General features: G+C 45.1%; 1 protein-coding gene across 1 annotated transcript in view; it reads left to right on the top strand.

Annotated features, from left to right (window-relative positions):
- The first annotated feature begins 2308 nt into the window (after positions 1 to 2308).
- LOC709035 (uncharacterized) overlaps positions 2309 to 22515 on the top strand; it is a 37624-nt gene continuing 17417 nt past the window's right edge. Inside the window, exons 1-4 of the mRNA XM_077998178.1 lie at positions 2309 to 2346; positions 3182 to 3233; positions 7348 to 7745; positions 21743 to 21773. Coding sequence (XP_077854304.1) covers positions 2309 to 2346; positions 3182 to 3233; positions 7348 to 7745; positions 21743 to 21773 — 519 coding nt within the window. The remainder of the gene's footprint in view (positions 2347 to 3181; positions 3234 to 7347; positions 7746 to 21742; positions 21774 to 22515) is intronic.

Here is a 22515-nt window from a genome sequence, read left to right on the forward strand (position 1 = left end):
TAACACGGTGAAACCCCGTCTCTACTAAAAATACAAGAAAATTAGCTGGGCGAGGTGGCGGGCGCCTGTAGTCCCAGCTACTCGGGAGGCTGAGGCAGGAGAATGGCGTGAACCCGGGGGAGCGGAGCTTGCAGTGAGCCGAGATCGCGCCACTGCACTCCAGCCTGGGGCACAGAGCAAGACTCCGTGTCAAAAAAAAAAAAAAGAAAGCGCATGCACTCCTTCTCTTGGCACTGTAGGGGGAAGTTCAAGCCACACAAAGCCTGAGTCCTTGTGCAGGAATGCTCACCCAGGTTCCACCCCTAACTGCAGTAATCCCAGGGCCACTTGCTTTTGCTTTGTCAAAGCCGTTTTTGGACTGGCTTAGGCACCTCATCTGCTCTCCCCAAAAGTTTCAAAATGTGAGTAATGCATTTCTTTTTCTTTTTTTTGTTTTTTTGTTTTGTTTGTTTTTTTCAAACAGTTTCACTCTGTCACCAGGCTGGAATGCAGTGGCATGATCATGGCCCACTGCACACTTGACCTCATGGGTTCAAGCAATCCTCCCACCTCAGCCTCCCAAAATTGCTGGGATTACAGGCATGAGCCACCACATCCCACCGTCAAAAAATTTCTCAGTCTGGTGTCAAAATATGTAATGAACCTGAATTCACATAAACAGGTGGATATAAAAAGTAAAACGAATTTTCACTGCTTTATAAGCTCTAAGACACAAATTGGGAAAAGAAAAAAAAATCTTATATTGGGAATACCAATTCTTTTAAATTGTGAGGCTAAGACAGACATGAAGTGAAACACAAATCACATTCCACTTTCCCCTTGAACTATGTATTCATCTCTTGAAACTACTTGCTATTGGCTGTGAGCAGTGGCTCACGCCTGTAATCCCAACACTTTGGGAGGCTGAGGTGGGTGGATCACGTGGTTAGGAGATGGAGACCATCCTGGTTAACACAGTGAAACCCTGTCTATACTAAAAAATACAAAAAGGAATTAGCCAGGCATGGTGGTGGGCGCCTGTAGTCCCAGCTACTTGGGAGGCTGAGGCAGGAGAATGGCGTGAACCCCGGAGGCGGAGCTTGCAGTGAGCTGAGATCACGCCACTGCACTCCAGCATGGGAGACAGAGCAAGACTCCATCTCAAAAAAAAAAAAAAGAAAGAAAGAAAGAAAGAAACTACTTGCTCTTGCAACAAGTAGCAATAAATTAACCTAACAATGTCACAGGACACTATAACCCATACCTTATAGTTTAACAGTGTATAGCTAATCACTAATCAATGTTAATTTTGTAAGCCAGTGAGAATTCCTGACAACTTTGTATCGCCTACCACCTGCCCCCACCTTTTTACTTTCAAAAATCCTCTTATGGCTGGTTATGGTGGCTTCCACCTGTAATCCCAGGCTGAAGCAGGAGGATAGTTTGAGGCCAGGAGTTTGAGGCCAGCAAAATAGGGAGACTCCATCTCTACAAAATATTAAAAAATTAGCCAGGCATGGTGGCACACACCTATGGTCCCAGCTACATGGGAGACTGAGGCAGGAGAATCGCTTGAGCCCAGGAGGTTTGAGACTGCAGTGAGCCATGATCACACCATTGCACTCCAGCCTGGACAACAGAGCAAGACCTTGTCTCAAAAAAAAAAAAAAAAAAATTCCACTTTTAAGTGCTGCTAATTAGAGTGCATAGTCAGGACAACTTGAATCTATGCTCCCAGGCTGCAATCCTCAAGCCTGGCCCAAATAAACTCTCTACTTATATTAATTTTGCCTCAGCTTCTTTCTTTTAGGTGAACATAATTATCAAGAAGAGATGACTAGAATGCAGCCCGGGAGCTGGTACTGGGGGAGGCTGTCAGATTATTGAACTGCACATTTGTTACTTTCCCTACCCAGCATCCCCTCTCTTTCTCTCTGTCTCTGTCTCTCTGTCTCTTTCTCTCTGTGTTTAAGTAATAGCACATTGATTTTGGTTTCCAGAACTACCCCTTCCCCACTGTCAGTCTACATGACTGGGGTAAAGCTGATTCCACCCCTGGTAATTATGGCAGGCATGTAACCTAGGCTTGGCCAGAGTGATGCAGGATTTTTCTCAGTCATTTTGCCAGCCAGGGTCCTCCAGCTGGTGCAACCTCCACCTGGGCCTTGCTCAGGCATGCTACCTGCTGCAGGAGGTGCCCTGCCTACTCGGTCTGCCTGGGCCAAGTCTAGCTTGTGCATTGGCTCAGCCTATGGCTGGGCCAGGTGTGTCCCAGCTCTCCTGTGTTATAGCATGTACATGCATTCAGCGGTTCCTAAGCTCCTGTCCCATGTCCGAGAAGAATGAGGATACACTGACAATTGAAGGGTGAGGAGGGTGGAGAAGAACTTTATTGAGCAATGGAATAGCTCTCAGTGGAGAGGGGATGCAGAGGTGGTCTCCCACACACCCCCCCACCCTGTCAGTTGGTTTCGCTCTCAGTGTGGCTGAGTCTGGGGCTTTTATGTGCTCAGAATAGGGAAGTGCATGCTGATTGGCTTGTGAGTATGCAAAGAAAGGCTAAAGCAAAGGCACCCCTCAAAGGTGGGTATGGCAGTGTAGAAAACCAATTAGGAAAGGGTAGGCATATGTAAAATAGGTGAAGGGTGGGGAATCAATCAGAGGAAAGCATGTCAAATGGGAAGACGGATTCTCAATCTGGTCCATGGATTTGACCTGTAGCTTGGCTTTCAGGTTTTAAACTGTCTTCAGCATGAAGGTGGGGTTTCTCCAGGGACCTGCCCCTATCTGCCTAGGCATTTGTCTGCCTGCTGCCACTATAAAGAGCACTGCATCTCTCTGACCACAGGGATTTTTTCTTTCTTCAGAGCTGCATGATGCTTGCTGAGTCAATGAGTATAACACATGGAAATTTTTTGGAACTAAGATTTCTTTCAGTGGAGGCTGCTAAACTGGTGGCCATCTATGCCTTCTAGTGTCCATCTTTGCCACCACCATGAGAGAACCTACATGAAAATAAATCAATACAAAGGAAGGTGAAGCTGAGAGAGGGAGAAAGTGCTGACTGTATAATTTCAGCACCTAGATACAGTCATTCCTGAAGCTTCACCCCTGGACATTTCACATATGTGAGCCAATAAATTCCTTTTGTTTCCCTTAAAACAGTTTGATTTGGATTTTAGTTCATTGTTATTTTCAAAAGAGCCTTGACTAATAGTTGCTTCAGTGGAAATATTGATCCCTGGGTCTTCTTGGTGAGAAAATAAATCATGTTGTTATATATCTAACATGGCAAATATGTGAATCATTCAAAACTCTTTCAATTGCAAGTGAGAGAAACCTGACTCAATTGGTTTCAGCACAAAATTATATCTTAACATTTTTAGACTACTTGCTTGCTGACTCTAAGCTCACTGGTTGTGCCTGGACAATTTCTTTCTTTTCTTTTACCCTAAAGGGATTAAATAAAAGGGTTCATGTCTATAATCCCAGCACTTTGGGAGGCTGAGGTAGGAGGACTGCTTGAGCCCAGGAATTCAAAGCTAGAACGAGCTGTGATCATGCCCCTGCACTCCAGCCTTAGCATAGCTAAAATTAATGTCTAATTGAACACCTTTTTAAGAAATATAAAAAGAGGGCCAGATGCTGTGGCTCATGCCTGTAATCCCAGCACTTTGGGATGCCGAGGTAGGCAGATCAATTGAGGTCAGGAGTTCAAGACCAGCCTAGCCAACATGGCAAAACCCCATCTCTATTTAAAATACAAAAATTAGCCAGGAATGGTAGTGTGTGCTTGTAGTACCAGCTACTCAGGAGGCTGAAGCATGAGAACCACTTGAACCTGGGAGACAGAGGTTGCAGTGAGCTGAGATTGTGCCACTGTACTCCAGCCTGGGTGACAAAGTGAGACTCTGTCTCAAAAAAAAAGGCCAGGCATGGTGGCTCCCTATTTTGCTGGCCTCAAACTCGTGGCCTCAAACAATCCTCCTGCCTCAGCCTCCCAAAGTACTGGGATTACAGATGGAAGCCATCATAACCAGCCAAAAGTGACATCTGTGATGCCAGCACATGGGAGGCCGAGGCAGGCAGATAACCTGAGGTCAGGAGTTCAAGATCAGCCTGGTCAACATGGTGAAATCCTGTCTCTACTGAAAACACAAAAATTAGCCAGTTGTGGTGGTACGCGTCTATAATCCCAGCTGAGGCAGGAGAATCACTTGAACCTGGGAGGCAGAGACTGAAGTAAGCCAAGATCATGCCACTGCACTCCAGCCTGGGCAACAGAGTGAGACTCCATCTCAAAAAGGAAACAAACAAACAACAACAACAACAACAAAAACCCAAACAACAACAACACCACCATGTCATTTTCCTGCATTGGTATTCTTTCTGTCTGACACTCCAGAAGCTTTTTTTTTTTTCTTTTTAATTAATTAAAGCTTAATTTGCCTGAAGAAGCCAGAGAAGTTTCTCACTGGTTCAAAAATAATTATGTGTATGGAAGTTTAAAAAGACACTTATGTGACCAGGCATGGTGGCTCATGTAATTCCATTGCTTTGGGCAATGGTAGGAGGATCACCGGAGGTCAGGAGTTTGAGACAAGTCTGGGCAACATAGTGAGATACCTGTCTACAACAACAACAGTAAAGACACTTATGCAATGGTGTTGCTGTTCAGTGATACTGTCTCCACTAAATCTGTGGTCTGTAATGAGTGCATGTGAGATGGATTTCTGCATACCTCAAACAACAAAGAAACATGGCACAGAAGATGGGAAAACGTAATAGAGAATGCTGTTGGTGTATACTGAATCATAAAAGAATTTCAGAAAGAGTGGCGCTTCATAGAAAATGAATGTGAACATATTCTCCAAGAAGAACCATGTTCTAAAAGGGGAAAAAAGCAACTATTTATCTTGATGCAAGTCTTCAAATAATCATAAAATTGGCCAGCTCTTATGGACTATCTCCATGCAATTGCCCATGATCTATCCCTGTAATACACTGTAATTCCACTTACTCAGGAGGCAGGAGGACTGCTTGAGGATCGGCCTGGGCAACATAGTGAGACTTCATTTCTAACAACAATAATAACAACAAAAAATTAAATTAAAAGAGAAGGAAAAGTGAAGAGAGCCTAAGGGACCAATGGGACATTATCAAGTAAACCAATTTATGCATTGTGGGAGTCCAGGAATGAGGAAAGAAACAGAAAGGGGCACAGAGACTATTTAAATAAATAATGGCCGAAACTTCTCAAATTTGATGAAATGTGTGAATATAAAAATCCAAGAATTTCAACAAATTCCAATTAAGATGAACTCAAAAGAGATTCACAACAAGACACATTACAGTCAAACTTTTGAAAGACAAAGACAAAGAGGGTATCTTTAAAGCAGCAAGAGAGAAGCAACTCATCTGACAAGGGATCCATAATTAGATTATGTGTAGATTTCTCATCAGAGACTTTATAGGTCAGAAGGCATATGGCTGATATATTCAAATTGCTAAAAGGAAAAACCATCAATCATATGTCCTATATCGAGCAAGACTGTCCTTCAAAAATTAGGGACAAATTCAGACATTTCAAGATAAACAAAAGTCAAAGACGTTTATTACCACTAGACAAGCCCTGAAAGAAAGGCTCAAGGGAGTGTCACAGGCTGAAATAAAAGAACACTAGGCTAGTCACTGTGGCTCATGCTTGTATTCCCAGCACTTTGGGAGGCCAAAGCAGGTGAATCACTTGAGGTCAGGAGTTCAAGAACAGCCTGGCCAATATGGTGAAACCCCATCTCTACTACAAAACAAAAATTAGCCAGGTGTGGTGGCATATGCCTGTAATTCCAGCTACTCGGGAGGCTGAGGCACAAGAATCGCTTGAACCCTGGGGGTGGAGGTTGCAGTGAGCCAAGATTGAGCCACTGCACTCCAGACTGGGTGATACAGCGAGATTTTCTCAGAAAAACAAGACAAAAATAAATTTTAAAAAAGAAGAAATGAAAGAACACTAGACAGTAAGTAGAAGCTATATGAAGAAATAAAGATCTCAATAAAGATAAATAATCAGGTAATTATAAAACCTTGTATTGTAACAGTGGTTTGTAACTGTAGTTATTTTCTTTCTTACTTTCTTTCTTTTGTTTTAGATGGAGTTTCACTCTTGTTGCAAAGGCTGGAGTGCGATGGCACAATCTTGGCTCACCGCAACCTCCACCTCCCAGGTTCAAGTGATTCTCCTACCTCAGCCTCCCAAGTGGCTGGGAATTACAGGCATGTGCCACCACACCCAGCTAATTTTTTGCATTAGTAGTAGAGATAGGGTTTCTCCATGTGGGTCAGGCTGGTCTCGAACTCCTGACCTCAGGTGATCTGCCTGCCTCGGCCTCCCAAAGTGCTGGGCTTACAGGCGTGAGCCATTTTAGCAAGTCTCTAAAGATAAATAAAAAATAAAATCTACCACCAAAGAAAAGCTCTGGACATAATTGCTTCACTGACAAAATCTACCAAACATTTAAAGAACTAACACCAATTCTTTTCAACCTTTTCCAAAAAAATTAAAGAGAAGGGAAAATTTCCTAACTCATTTTGAGGCTAGCATTACCCTAATACGAAGCTAGACAAAGACATTATAAGAAAACTACACCCCCAAATCACTTATTAACATTAATGCAAAAATTCTCAACAAAATGGTAGGGAAACAAGTTGAATATCTTATTAACAGGGTAATGCACTATGACCAAATGGAATTTATTCCTGGAATGCAAGGATGGTTTAACACACACAAATCAATAAATTTAATATGCCACATTAACCTACTTGCACCTACTTGCTGCAAAACAAGTAAGAGGCCCAGGGAAGGTGTTCCTTTAGATTCCATATGAATTTTAGGATTGGCTTTTCTATTTCTGCAAAAAAAAAAGTTAGTGGGATTTTGCCAGGGATTGCACTGAATGTGTAGATCACTGTAAGGGTGGTAATAACACTTAAGTTTAAGATTAAAGACATTCTTATTAAGGGTTTAGCTCATTGACTAGTACATAACAAGTGCTGTGTATGGTAGCTTTTATTTTCATCTCCACAACATATACCTTGCTAAATACAATATACATTGACTATGCTTTAAGCATGGATCATATGACCTGAAAATTGGAGAATTTACATGCAGAGTATTGCTTTCTTCCAAAAATGGCTGAATCGTATTACTATGTAATGAGCAGCTCCCATGTGTCTTGTCACTGGGGACCTACAAACATGACTTGCACAAGACCCCTTGCCCCGGTCGGAGACCTCAAAGGGGCAGGGAGGTGGGTGTGGCCCGGGCGGGAACCCTGAGGCTCCGGGAAACTCCCCCAGGCTCCCACCCAGGGCTCCGCCCCGCCTCGGCTCCAGCCGCCGCTAGGGGGCGCTCCCCGCCCACCGGCAGCAGGGGCTAGCGGCTGGGCTCTGGGGCTCTGCGCACTGACTTGGGGCCGGCCGCTGGGAAGCGAGGATTTGGCGGCCGAGGCCGGGACTTCGGGTCCCCGGGCGAGTCGCGGGGCGGGGGCGGGAAGGGGCGCCGCGCGGAGGAAGTGCCCTTTTGGTCGCAGCCAGAGCCGCGCCGCGGGTGCCGCTATGTCGTCCCAGCCGGGGCGCGAGGATGAGGGGGCGGGGGGAGCGTGGCGGCCGCGGGAGCCGCCGGATCAGGAGCTGCAGCGGGCCCGGGAGCAGAAGCGGCGGTGGCACGGCGCGCAGCAGCTGCAGCAGCTCAAGCACCTGGAGTCCTTGTGACTCTCTAGCCGCTGTCTGAGCCGCAGTCCGCGCGTCGCCCGTCTTCAAAATTAGGGACAAATTGGGAACAGGGGCGCCGGGCGCCGTGGTGGGCGCTGGGCCGGGTCTTCCAAGCCCCCAGGAGCAGGCAGGGCTGCGGGCCTGTGAGGAACGTGGTGTCTGCGACGGGACTTCTAGTCCTCACCGGGTGGGGAGCGAGGCCCGCCCGGCCACGGAGGGGCTCTGGAGGCCGCGGCGCAGGTGGGCTGAGGCCTGGACCCGGGGAGGCGGCAACGGTTTGCGCTCCCCGCCCCCGCTTTGGTGTGGGCGTCGCCTCTTTTGGGGGAGTCAAGCATTTGTGGACCGAACAGGCAAGTTCAGCCCAGCACGCTGCCCCCACGCTCCACCCGAGTTCCCTGGGCCACTGTGACGTGGAGAAACCCCGTTCTTTTCATCCTCTGCTATGGAGAAGGGACGAGGACACGGGTCCTGCAGTGTTGGTGTGGCGAGGACGGGAAGAAGAGAGAATGGGCGGCGGGGACTGGCCACGGCGATGCCAGGTAGAACAAAGGCGGAATTGTTCTCTCCAGGTTGGAGGGATTTTTTTTTTTTTTTTTTTTTTTTTTTACACCGGGGTCCTGGGTGGGCATCCAGGGAGCCACCACCACCAATTCCGCTCGGCACCACGCGGAATTCGGGCCCTGACTTGGGAGGCCCTGCGCTCCCCTGGCTCCAGTTCAAGGAGGGTCCAGATGACCCGGGAGAGTGTGGTGTCAAGAAGATTCAAATGTAAAGGAGGGAAATATGGCTTCCTTCTATCCTTCTAGGTTCTTTAGCTGACAGATTAAATTGTCGTAAGACAATTAACAGGAGAAAAACTCTTTTTTTTTTTTTTTTTTTGAGACGGAGTCTCGCTCTGTCGCCCAGGCTGGAGTGCAGTGGCCGGATCTCAGCTCACTGCAAGCTCCGCCTCCCGGGTTTATGCCATTCTCCTGCCTCAGTCTCCCCGAGTAGCTGGGACTACAGACGCCCGCCACCTCGCCCGGCTAGTTTTTTGTACTTTTTAGTAGAGACGGGGAGAAAAACTCTTTTCACATACCCATGCACTGGAGGGCCATAAAAATGGGAGACTGAAAGAAGGGCGTGGGCCTTTTGGGGCGTGGTGGAGACAAATTATGGAAGGGTCAAAATGTATGATGAATAAAGGTTGCTTTGTAAGGCTCTCAGGTGATGAAAGCTGTCTCCAGGCAGCTGTCTGTCTGATACAGATACGTTTACTCATGGAAATTTCCTTTAAAGATGTAAATTTCTCTTTACAAAACGGGAGCAGTTGCCGGCGAGGTGAAGTTTTCCTGTGTTGGCTGGTTCTCAGTTTCTTTTAGCTCAGAGTCATCAATATGTCGGGGTGGCATATTTTGATGCCAATTAATTTGAACTTTTTCATATATTTGGTAATGAAATATGACATGCTGTAACGCATATAAACATAGACATACAAACAGAAGCAGATCTTTTATCTTTTATAAGATTCTTCACTAGCCAGTTTTCTAATAGTCTGTGCCCACTTTAGATGATCGTCTAAAGTGATCATCCACTAAGATCGTCCACTTAGTGATCGTCCACTTTAGACTATCAGTCTCTTGATTATCTGTTCCACTACACTAAGTAATTAGTAACTAGGCAACCCTAAGTTTGCACTTTCAAAAGCCTATTAAACAAAATAAATAAAAAAACTAATAACAAAATTTAAAAATTTACATCTAAAAGACACAGAACTTGTACCTAAACAGAATTATTTGCTGAGACAAAGAAAGGCATAGGTTAAAAACTGGTTAAGATAAAATTACCAGGAAAAGTATTTTAAACAGAGGTACCGTACCGTTTGTTATGTAAACTTTAAGCCAATGTCTTCCCCATCCTGAAATTTTCTAGTGGTTTAGGTCCACCAAGGGAGATGCCCTTACAAATGGAACTTTTTTTTTTTTAATAGATGTAGATTTCTATTTTTTTTTCTTTTTCGTTCCTTCTTTCTTTCTTTCTTTCTTTTTTTTTTTTTTTTTTTTTTGAGACGGAGCCTTTCCGTTACCCAGGCTGGAGTGCAGTGACACGATCTTGACTCACTGAAACCTCCGCCTCCCAGGTGCAAATGATTCTCCTGCCTCAGCCTCCCAAGTAGCTGGGGTTACTTACAGGTGTGCGCCACCACACCCAGCTAATTTTTTTGTATTTTTAGTAGAGACGGGGTTTCACTATGTTGGCCAGGCTGACCTCAAACTCCTGACCTCAGCTGATCCACCCACCTTGGCCTCCCAAAGTGCTGGGATTACAGGCTTGAGCCACCGTGCGCGGCCATAGATTTCTTTTATAAAGAGCTTCAGGCCGGGCGCCCGTGGCTCACGCCCTTAATCCCAGCACTTTGGGAGGCTGAGGTGGGCAGATCACTTGAGGTCGGGAGCTCGAGACCAGCCTGGCCAACATGACAAAACCTTGTCTCTACTAAAAATATAAAAGTTAGACAGGCTTGGTGACGCTCGCCTGTAATCCCAGCTACTGAGTAGGCTGAGGCACAAGAATCGCTTGAACCCAGAGGCGGAGGTTGCATTGAGTCCAGGAGTGGTCTGCACTCCAGCCTGGGCGACAGGGCAAGCCTTTTTTTTTTTTTTATTTTTTTATTTTTTTGGAAAGAGTTTCAAAGTAGCCAGCTAAATGTCAGGAAATTGCGTTTTGTCAACTGATTTAGTTTGATAGATTGTTTCTTCGTCCTTTTTTTTTTCCTTTTTTTTTTGAGGCAGAGTCTCCCTCTTTCGCCCAGGCTAGAGTGCAGTGGTGCTCTCTCAGCTCACTGCAACTTCTGCCTCCCCGGTTCAAGAGATTCTCTGCCGGGCACGGTGGCTCGCGCCTGTAATCCCAGCACATTGGGAGGCTGAGGTGGGCGGATCACGAGGTCAGGAGATCAAGACCATCCTGGCTAACACGGTGAAATCCCGTCTCTCTAAAAATACAAAAAACTAGCCGGGCATGGTGGCGAGCACCTGTAGTCCCAGCTACTCTGGAGACTGAGGCAGGAGAATGGCGTGAACCCGGGAGGCCGAGCTTGCAGTGAGCCGAGATGGTGTCACTGCAGTCTGGGAGACAGAGCGATACTGTCTCAAAAAAAAAAAAAAAAAAAAAAAAAAAAAGATTCTCGTGCCTCAGCCTCCTGAGTAGCTGAGATTACAGGCGCCTGCTACCACACCCAGATAGTTTTTGTATTTTTAGTAGAGTGTTTCGCCAAGCTGGCCAGGCTGGTCTGGAACTCCCAGCCTCAAGTGATCTGCCTGTCTCAGCCTCCCAAAGTGCTGGTATTACAGACATGAGCCAGATAGATTGTTTCTTAATGAGATTACTGACTTCAGGATGGAGCCTCTTAGTGAATAGGGCAGTGAAAGAAGTTGCAGTTGTCAGGGCCTAATATTTAAATATGTGAAAAGCAGGCAGAGCTGAAAGGCAGAACATTCAGATCTTTAAAAATCAAGGATCCTACTTTTACATTGAATCCCAGGTCCCCAAGAAGAGGGAAATACCACCGAACCGGTGTGAATTCTTTCCACAGTTTTCCTCAATACAAGGACGTTTCACAGAGGCTGGTGGGTGACCTGACTCCATCAGTCCGCTCTGCAATCAGCCCCCCTCCCACAGGAGTCTTCAAGTGTTCAGAGCACGCCTTTTTAATCTAAACAGGGAAAGAAACAAGTTGCCTCCTTCAGTAATGACCATTCACTGCAACAGCTGTCAGCCACTTCTAAAACTGCAGCTTTTGCCAGTGACTTGCCAGCCATCGCATATGCAAATGTCAAGTTCTCCCCTGCAATGCAAAGTAATACATCATACTCCAAAAGCCAAAGAGATCCAGAAACTCTGTGCAAAATAGAGCCGAGCCATAGACCTGAGAGAAGCCTACTCATGACTCTTAGATTCCATGAGAAAGACTGAAGACCCCAAAAAAGGGTGGGCATGGCCCCTTTTTCCATGTCCTCCAGGGGTCTCAGGAGTGCCAGAAGTCTCCTATGTGTTACCAAAGATGGCAAAAGGGAGAAGGAGCAGAAGTGTAAGGAAATGGAAGAGTTAAGTATTAGGCCAGTTTGGGAGATTTTCAGCTTTCTAAAAGGCCAATGAAATTTTACATTTTTCTCCACCAAAATCATGCCAACAAGGTAGGAAGCAAACAGTGGCCTCCAGCATTTTTTTAAGGGGGTTTCAGTTGACTGAAAAATATTATCAGGAATAGGATCAAAAAGAGAAAAAGCAGAAAGGCCTTTTTTTAGTTTTCAAAAAAAAAAAAATTATAGCCTGAATATCAGCCTTTAATTAAGCAGCTGACTGTGACCAGAGAGCTTTTTTTTTATTATTATTTTTTTTTTCTGAGACAGAGTCTCACTTTGTCACCCAGGCTGGAGCGCAGTGGCATGATTTCGGCTCACTACAACCTCCGCCTCCCAGGTTCAAGTGATTCTCCTGCCTCAGACTCCAGAATAGCTGGGATTACAGGCGTGTGCCACCACGGCCGGCTAATTTTTGTATTTTTAGTAGAGATGGCATTTCATCGTGTTGGTCAGGCTGGTCTTGAACTCCTGACCTCGTGATCCACCTGCTTCAGCCTCCCAAAGTACTGGGATTACAGGCGTGAGCCACTGCACCCGGCCAACCACAGAGCTCTTTAAAAAAATTTTTTTGTGTCTCTTACGATCAGATTTCAGCCAGGACAAACAGAAAGGAGATCTCCCATTTAATTTGTCTGATTCTAAACCCAGCTTTTCCCAATTGTGCAGAAAATTGAATTACTTTAGGCATTTTAAAAGACCCCCAATATTGGCCATCATAATTTGGGGTCCTCTCGAGTCATGTGGGCCAATGTGTGCAAATACTTATAAGATGAAACTAAGCGGCTGTTGCACATAAAACCAGCTGGTGTCTCCGAGGGAGGCTGCCTCCATGGGGAGTCCTCAGACCTGGATGATTTGTTACCCATAATTTAGAGATCTGAATCATTCATGACTCTGGGCAGTGTTTTGGGCCTAAATGTGCCACTTGTGAGTGTATCACTTCAGTGTGTCACCACCGAGTCAGGTCTCCTCTCTTACGTGCCTCAGAAACTCTGAATCCCCTGAGGGTCACAGAGGGCTCACAAATGCAAGATGACCAGCCTTTACGCATACTCACTGGCAGAGTGAGAGGGTACAGAGATTCTCACAGAGGAAAGAAACCCTGTAAGGCCACTGAATGTTATGGACAAAGTCCTGGCACTTCGCCAAGTCTCTAATTATTTAGGGTTCCCTAATGGGCCAGAGGGAGCGAATGCCTTTGAGTGCCTTTAATCTTCAGAGGGAAGTATTCACGATCATAAATTAGGAAAAGCAACTCCAAGAGAGGTTGGTCCAGGGTGAAACAAGCACAATTTCCATAATGAAAGGTCACAATGCAACAAGACTGTGGCCCCAAACCAAAGCAAATTAAACATCCTGATCCCCTAACTTAGGAAAGTCAGAGATAGGAGTTCCTGCTGAGTGCCACTTTCAGAGAGAAACACTGGGCAGTGGTGGAGGGAGGGAGCTATTCTCCCGACTATGCCGGATATTTTGACCCAAAGGAAAAAACTGAAGCTAAATTAAGTATAGAGTTCATTTGGTCCAAGTTTGAGGGCTACCACCCAGGAGTGTATATTCTGGACAACTTAAATTGATACTCCCAGCTTGCAGTCCTCAAATTTGGCTCAAATAAGCTCTCTACTGACATTAATTTTGCCTTCTGCTTTTTCTGTGGGTTGACATAAGTGTGATGTTCACTCAGTCAACAGTTTGTTTCTGTCACAGGCACCTTTTGTTACCTATGCTATATGGGTCATGTAAGGAAAGGTCCTCGAGTTGAAATCCTTCATAATCAGAATTCTGGGAGACTGGATACAAAATGCATTTTATTTTTGGTGGAGTCTGGCCTACTTTTTGGTGGCCCAAGAGCTGAATGACTTTTCACCTTAACAGGGCAGTGGTTGCAGGATAGAGACCCTGTGTTGTGGGCATCCACATTACTGGGCATTTCAGCCCTTTCAAGTCACCAGGTGGTGCTCTTGGTCTCCCACGCAAGACAGATGTTTAAAGATCTTTCTCTAGCCTAACTGCAGGCAGGGTCTGGCCCTGCCCGACGCTCAGTATATTTAGCTGTAGCTATATTAACCACACAGTGGTTAATACCATGTGTTTATTTTGTAGCTCCTAGACAGCAGAGAGATTATAACCTACTTTTGCAAATGATAAAATGGAACCTCACCAGCTAAGTAATATAGATCTATAAACTAGCAAAACCAGATGTTTACTTCTGCTATGGTTTGAATGTGTCCTTGAAGTTGATGTATTGGAGAGCTGGGCATAGTGGCTCATGCCTGTAATCCCAGCACTTTGAGAGGCCTGGGTGGGCGGATTGCTTGAGCCCAAGAGTTTGAGACCAGCCTGGCCAACATATTGAGACCTCATCTCTACAATAAAAATAAAGATTATCTGGGTATGGTAGTGTGCACCTGTAGTCCCAGCTATTCTGTAGGCTGAGGTAGAAGGATCACTTGAGCCTGAGAGGTTGAGGCTGCAATGAACTGTGATCAGGCCTGCACTTCAGACTGGGCAACAGAGTGAAACTCTTGTCTCAAAAAGTTCATTTATTGAAATTTAATACCCAATGTAACAGTGTTGAGAGATAGGACTTTTAAGATATGATTATGTCAGGAGGGCTCTGCCCTTTTTTTTGTTTATTTGTTTTTTGAGGTAAAGTCTCACTCTCTCGCCAGACTGGAGTGCAGTGGCGTGATCTCGGCTCACTGCAACTTCCGCCTCCCAGGTTCAAGCGATTCTCCTGCCTCAGCCTCCTGAGTAGCTGGGACTACAGGTGCACGCCACCACGCCCAGCTAATTTTTGTATTTTTAGTAGAGACAGGGTTTCACCATGTTGACTAGGATGGTCTCAATCTCTTGACCTAGAGAGCCACCCGCCTCAGCCTCCCAAAGTCATGGGATTACAGGTGTGAGCCCCCACACCCAGCCAGCTCTGCCCTTAATAGGCACTCTTATCTCAAGAGTGGATTAATTATTGCTGGAGTGGGTTACTGATAAAAACATGAGTTTGCCCTCCACCACCACCCATGCTGTCTCTTGCTCTTCTGCCTTCTCCTATGGAATGATGAAGCAAAGAAATCCCCTGCCAGATGCTGGCCCCTTGACCTTGGACTTTCTAGCCTCCAGAACTGTAAGAAATAAATCTCCGTTCCTTGTAAATTGCCCAGTCTCAAGTATTCTGTTATATCAGCATAAAATGAACTAAGATTCTCAGAGCACTGGGATTTTCTAGTTTCAGAGATTTACAACTGACTGGACGGACTCTCAATATGTTTCCTTTGGCTAGTTCAGAGACTTGTTTGCTTTTAAATCAAATGTTATTCATTCCAAAGTAATACGTCATGTAATTTAAACTGTTTAATCAAATAGTATCGGGGGAACCCCACCCCCAATATTTAACGTGGGTTCTTTTCTATTTCCCTAAGTGTCTTGGCTGGTTTGAGAAATAAAGGGAAAGAGTACAAAAGAGAGAAATTTTAAAACTGGATGTCCGAGGGAGACATCACATGTCAGCAGGTTCCGTGATGCTCCCCGAGCCATAAAACCAGCAAGTTTTTATTAGTGATTTTCAAAAGGAGAGCGAGTGTACAAATAGGGTGTGGGTCACAGAGATCACATGCTTCACAAGGTAATAAAATATCAGAAAGCAAATGGAGGCAGGGTGAGATCACAGGACCACAGGATGGGGCGAAATTAAAATTGCTAATGAAGTTTCAGGCACGCATTGTCATTGATAACATCTTATCAGGAGACAGGGTTTGAGAGCAGACAACCTGTCTGACCAAAATTTATTAGGCGGGAATTTCCTCGTCCTAATAAGCCTGAGAGTGCTACAGGAGACCAGGGCCTTATTTCATCCTTTTGGCTTCGACAGTAAAAGACAGCTGCCTCCAAGAGGGCCATTCATAGACCTACCCTCAGGGGCGCATTCTCTTTCTCAGGGATGTTCCTTGCTGAGAAAAAGAATTCAGCGATATTTCTCCTATTTGCTTTTGAAAGAAGAGAAATATGGCTCTGTTCCACCTGGCTCACTGGCAGTCAGAGTCCAAGGCCATCTCTCTTGTTCCCTGAACATTGCTGTTATCCTGTTCTTTTTCCAAGTTGCCCAGATTTCATATTGTTCAAGCACACATGCTCTACAATTAATTTGTGTAGTTAATGCAATCATCACAGGGTCCTGAGGTGACATACATCCTCCTCAGCTTACGAAGATGATGGGATTAAGAGATTAAAGACAGGCATAGGAAATCACAAGGGTATTGATTGGGGAAGTGATAAGTGTCCATGCAATCTTCATAATTTATGTTCAGACATTGCTGTAAAGAGAGGCATAAGAAATTATAAAAGTATTAATTTGGGGAACTAATAAATGTCCATGAAATCTTCACAATTTATGTTCTTCTGCCATGGCTTCAGCTGGTCCCTCCGTTCAGGGTCCCTGACTTCCTGCAACAGAATAGTACCAAAGGCTTTTTTTTTCCTTGACCCAAGTGAACTCACAATGAAAGGCTAATTTAAAAAAATTGTGGTTTGAAGGCCGGGCGTGGTGGCTCATGCCTGTAATCCCAGCACTTTGGGAGGCCGAGGTGGGCGGATCACGAGGTCAGGAGATCAAGACCATCCTGGCTAACATGGTGAAACCCCGTCTCTACTAAAAGTACAAAAAATTAGCCAGGCGTGGTGGCGGGCGCCTGTAGTCCCAGCTACTCGGGAGGCTGAGGCAGAAGAATGGCATGAACCCAGGAGGTGGAGCTTGCAGTGAGCCGAGATCATGCCACTGCACTCTAGCCTGGGCAACAGTGCAAGACTCTGTCTCAAAAAAAAAAAAAAAAATTGTGGTTTGAGACCCCAGTTACCCTGTATATTCTCTGCACCCCTCTACCCCATCAAGACTTCTGTGAGGAAACTCTTAGTTTTTTCATCTGGAAAGTAACTGCTTATTTTATTATTATTATTATTGTTTTGAGACAGAGTCTCGCTCTGTCACCCAGGCTGGAGTGCAGTGGTGCAATCTTGGCTTACTGCAAGCTCCGCCTCCCGGGTTCACGCTATTCTTCTGCCTCAGCCTCCCAAGTAGCTGAGACTACAGGCACCCACCACCACGCCTGGCTAATTTTTTGTATTTTTAGTAGAGATAGGTTTTCACCATGTTAGCCAGGATGGTCTTGATCTCCTGACCTTGTGATCTGCCCGCCTCAGCCTCCCAAAGTGCTGGGATTACAGGCATGAGCCACCATGCCTGGCCGTAACTGTTTATTTTAAAATCATGTTTCTTGCCTTTTTTTCTTTCCCTCCCTCCCTCCCTCTTCTTCCCTTCCTTCCTCCCTCCCTCCCTCCCTTCCTCCTTTCCTCCCTGGTTTTTTGAAAGAGGGTCTAGCTGTGTTGCCCATGCTGGTTTTGGACTTAAGGATTCCTCCTACCTTGGCCTCCCAAAGTGCTAGGATTGCAGGCATGAGCCCCCCTGCCCAGCCTTATATTGCCTTTTTTGATTCCATAATGGACATTACCTATTTAAGGGGAAAATTTTTTTTCCTTCTACTCTTCTAAGGTCCAGGGTCCCTGTAACAGAAGGTTAATAATAATAATAATAAACATTGCCGGGCACAGTGGCTCACGCCTGTACTCCCAGCACTTTGGGAGACTGAGGCAGGTGGATCGCCTGAGGTCAGGAGTTTGAGACCAGCCTGACCAACATGGAGAAACCCTGTCTCTACTAAAAATACAAAATTACCTGGGCCTGGTGGCACATGCCTGTAATCCCAGCCACTCAAGAGGCTGAGGCGGGAGAATCGCTTGAACCTGGCAGGCGGAAGGTTCAGGCGGAAAAAAACAAGCAGAAGTTTATTACCATGTATATGTTCTATATACATGGGAGTTACCCAGTGGAATGAAAAATCTCAAAGAAGTGGTTTTGGATTCAGGCTTAAACACCATGTTCAGCTAAATCAAAGAAAGATATGGGGGAACTGAGCTATGGTATAGTGACCAAGAAAAGTATAATAAATAAAGTTAAGGTTTGTTATGCAGGTTTGTGTCTGTGCTTTCTCCATTGTTAGCATTCTCTTGTGATTGAGAGACATTTTTCTCTTTCTTGTATAGAAAGGGTCTCACTTGTGGCCAGGCGCGGTGGCTCATGCCTGCAATCCCAGCACTTTGAGAGGCTGTGGCAAGCAGATCATGAGGTCAGGAGTTCGAGACCAGCCTGAGCAACATGCTGAAACCCCATCTCTACTAAAAACAAAAAAAATTATCCGGGCGTGGTAGCATGTACCTGTAATCCCAGCTACTCAGGAGACTGAGGCAGGAGAATTGCTTGAACTGGGAGGCAGAGGTTGCAATGAGCAGAGATCAAGCCACTGCACTCCAGCCTGGGTGACAGAGAGAGACCCCATCTGAAAAAAAAAAAAAAAAAAAAAAAAAAAAGGATCTCACCTGAAATGGAGATTTCCTTTATCGATGAACATTTCTCTTACAAAAGGGTGACTTCTGCTGTCTTTTCAGAGTTTCCCCTGTGTCTGCTGTTTTTCAAAATGATCCTTAGCCAAAAAGGTGTACTTTGAGGTAGCATATTCTGGTCTCTACAGCTATTCAACTGAGGACAGAGTAGGTAAGATTTTAGTTGTTTTACTACCCTTGTCTCCATCCTTCCTATGTAGCCATATTATAATAATTTTTGCTAAATTAGTAGTTAATATTAGCATAAGTATTACTATGCAATGTCATTCACTTTTGCATCAAATAGTAGTGGCCTATGATTTATTTTGTATTTTTAAAGTAGTTAATAAGAGCCTGAGTTTTTTTCATTTGCTTAATTTTTTTTTTTTTTTTTTTGAGATGGAGTCTTGCTCTGTCGCCCAGGATGGAGTGCAGTGGTGTGACCTCAGCTCACTGCAACCTCCATGTCACGGGTTCAAGTGATTCTCCAGCCTCAGCCTCCCTGGTAGCTGGGACTACAGGTGTGTGCCACCATACCCAGCTAATTTTTGTATTTTTAGTAAAGATGGGGTTTCACCATGTTGGCCAGGCTTGTCTTTAACTCCTGACCTCAAGTGATCCATGCACCTCAGCCTCCCAAAGTGCTGGGATTACAGGTGTGAGCCACCATGCCTGGCTGAATATTGTTTTAAACTTTGGAAATATCTTAATCTGCTACATAAACTAATGAATTGTTTAGTCCCGGGGAAAAAAGCATCAGTCCCCCCTTAAACTGGTGGGAACAGTTGTAAAATGGACTATTGAGGAAATGCCATTGCAAATAATAATAGAATTCAGAATGTGCAGTTCTATTGTATTCCTTTTCCATCTAGGCAAAATAGTTACATATTTTTCAGGAATTTGGAACTTAGTTTGGCCATATGTTGTTTTTCAGCTCCTGTGGCAAAAATAATTATTTGTTGGATTATTGGATATTTTCATAGAGTTTACCACCTCCCTTCCAAACTTTCTAGGCCTCTGTGCATAAGGTATAATATTTTTTAATTTTTATTTATTTATTTATTATTTTTGAAACAGAGTCTTGCTCTGTTGCCTAGGCTGGAGTGCAGTGGTGCGATCTCGGCTCACCGCAAGCTCTGCCTCCTGGGTTCACGCTATTCTCCTGCCTCAGCTTCCCGAGTAACTGGGACTACAGGCGCCCGCCACCACGCCCACCTAATTTTTTGTATTTTCAGTAGAGACGGGGTTTCACCATGTTAGCCAGGATGATCTCCTGACCTCGTGATCCACCCGCTTCAGCCTCCCAAAGTGCTGGGATTGCAGGTGTGAGCCACTGCACCCGGCCCTTTAATTTTTTATTTTGTAGAGATGGGGTCTTGCTATGTTGCCCAGGCTGATGGCAAACTCCTAGCCTCAAGTGATCCTCTTGCCTCAGCTTCCCAAAGTGTTGGGATGACAGGCGTGAGCGGCCAAGGCATAGAATTAACACCTCTAAAGGATGGCTGCAGGTAGACTGTATCATCTTACCATTATTCTTGCTTATGACACACCATAGCTTTCCATTAGAAAATATTTTAAGTATTTACTTTGGAAAAGCACTGTATCATACCTAAAAAGCTAATTCTGCTACTACCCAGTTGTTTAGTATGTAATCTTTGTGGAGTAGGTTCTCCTAGTCCATGGATCAGTGATAGTGAGGGTGAGAGGAGTCCTTTGACAGTGTCCACAGATGAAGCCAAAGGGAAATCTTTCTTGCTGTAGGGAACTGTGCCATTTCTCCTCCATACTCTGGCAAAGTCCTTTTCTCTGACACCTTGGAGGCGAATGGAAAGGAAAGCATTTCACTTTTTCCTTAGTCTGTTCTCCCTAATCCCTCCCTCCTCCAATATTTACTGTGTTCCAAAAGGGTCTCTAAAATCAGTTCATAAGGAATAGGTCAGGATGAAGAGAACATTAAATCATTAAGTGTTCCTATACTTTGCAGCCATTCTGAAGTATTAAAATGAGTACTTCCTTGTAGGTTTAGAGGGTTAAGGCACAGATCTGAGCTACTAATATTTGTCTTACTTTTGTTGGGGAGGTGCGAATCCCTCTAAGAATCTGAGTTGCTCTTTTGAGTGCACGAACCTCGCCTGCAGAATTTCCTTCCCATCTCCCCGCCTGTCCCAAATACAGATTTTGCGTGCTCAGCATTCTGGGTCTCCCTCAGGTTCAGTCCCTGGATGGAAATAAGGAAGGCCTGGCCAGTCTCTGGTGGCAGGTGCTGCCTAGCACAGGGAGGAGAAGCGTTCTGCCCTTCCCAGGTAATACCTGTCTGTGTAGGGGAAGGAAAAATGGCTTCCCTACACCCTTCTAAATTATTTGTCTAGGCCACCAATTAAATGAACATAAGACGGATTAACAGGAGGGAAAAAAAATCTTAATTACATGTCTATGCATGGGAGTCCCCCAAAAATATGAGACTCAAAGAAGCACCAGAGGAACTTTATATAGCATCCCCAGCTGTGGGAAGAAACAGGGGATTGGGGCTTCTGGAGGAGGGGTCGAGATAAACTATGGGAGGATGGGGGAGGAAACATGGTGAATAAAGTTCGCCTTTTTATGTAGCTAAAAGTCTTTCATGTAATAAAATTTGTCTAGGAGCAGCTCTTTTCCTGATGCAAACTCCTTTATTTTAATGTAAATTTCCTTTATATAATCAATGTAAATTTCTCTTACAGAATGGCAGCTTTTCAGGGCTACTCCTTGTCTACAGTTTCTCAAAGTAATCAGCTTGAAATAGTTAATATGCCAGTGAGGCATATTTTAGGGTGGCATATTCTGGTGCTCTGCAGTCATTTTTGGGGTGCTGTGTCCTGGCCTCAACATCTGTAAATCTGGTAGGCAGGCGGGCGAGCGGGCGGAATTGGAGCTGGTGTTGCAGGCCCATGGGTGAGGGCGCCTCTGGGACAGGCCTGTCCATGTAGCTCTGTGCATCCTCCACTGTGCCACCCACATTGCGCTGGAACAGATTGCACCCGTTTCCCCCAGGAGCCTGTTCACTGTTGAGTATGTGGATGTTATGCTAGGTCAGTAACCTGAGAAAAACACAGTGATGTTTTGGAACCAGAGTACCCACGGTCTTCTCACCTCATATTCTCCCTGCAACCTCTTGCTTTCCTTTCTCCTCCAAGAAAGATCATTGTGCTGAGAGACATTAGCTATTTCAATGAACATAATTTCTGGATCTCTGCAGGGTGTGTTATCTCATCAGTTTATTTATATGGGATCCGGAATGCTGAGCATATTTTATTAACTGTTTTAGATATAATATAGTAAATGTAGTTTTGAATTTTCACTAAGAATATCCTTTTTATTCTGACCTGGCTGCTGCCTTTTGTTCATAAAAATATGTTATATTCCCATTAAAATGGTTGATGGTTTTGTTTTTTGTTTTCCAGTTATGAAAAACCTCCTCCTGGACTTATCGAGGTTAGTGTGAAGTTTGTACTCTTGGTTATTCCACTAGACATACTTACAGACTCAGTAACTTGTTATGAAAAATGGTTGCATGACATTTAAATACCCTTTTATGAAAAGTCTGTTTCTTTCCTGCAGATGACTGAGGAGTCATAATTTTTAGTGTTGTCACAAACCTCTGCCTTTGTGGAAATTTCATCAGCCATGTTTCCCTTCCCTGAGGAACTAATGCAGGCCCACATGGGTTCCTTGGCCATGGCCCCCTTCTCTCTGACTGGAGACAGCATCTTTAAGCTCAGCTGCCTCCTTTTCTTGTCAGCCTTGCTTGGCTCAGCCCCTCGGTCCATCCTGTGTTGGTTTCTTGAGTATCAGCAGCTCAGAGAGCAGTAAAGTCCAAGGAGACCCGACAGCTCATCCAGTCCCGCTCCCCGGTGCAGGTATCCTTCCTGCAGCTCCCTGGCCACAGCACCAGGGTGTGTGCGCACGAGGGAGACTTAGAGTGCCAGGCCACAGCAAAGAAAACTTGCTGTTTCATAACTCTCAATGAAGAAAGATTCTTTGCCAAGCGCAGTGGCACATGCCTATAATCCCAGCACTTTGGGAGGCTGAGGCAGGTGGACCACCTGAGGTCAGGAGTTCAAAATCAGCCTGGGCAACATGGCAAAACACTGTCTCTATTAAAAATACAAAAAAAAAAAAAAAATTAGCTGGACGTGGTAGTACACATCTGTAATTCCAGCTACTCAGAAGTCTA

The sequence above is a fragment of the Macaca mulatta genome, chromosome 3 (genome assembly GCF_049350105.2).
Source record: "Macaca mulatta isolate MMU2019108-1 chromosome 3, T2T-MMU8v2.0, whole genome shotgun sequence".
Lineage (NCBI taxonomy): Eukaryota > Metazoa > Chordata > Mammalia > Primates > Cercopithecidae > Macaca > Macaca mulatta.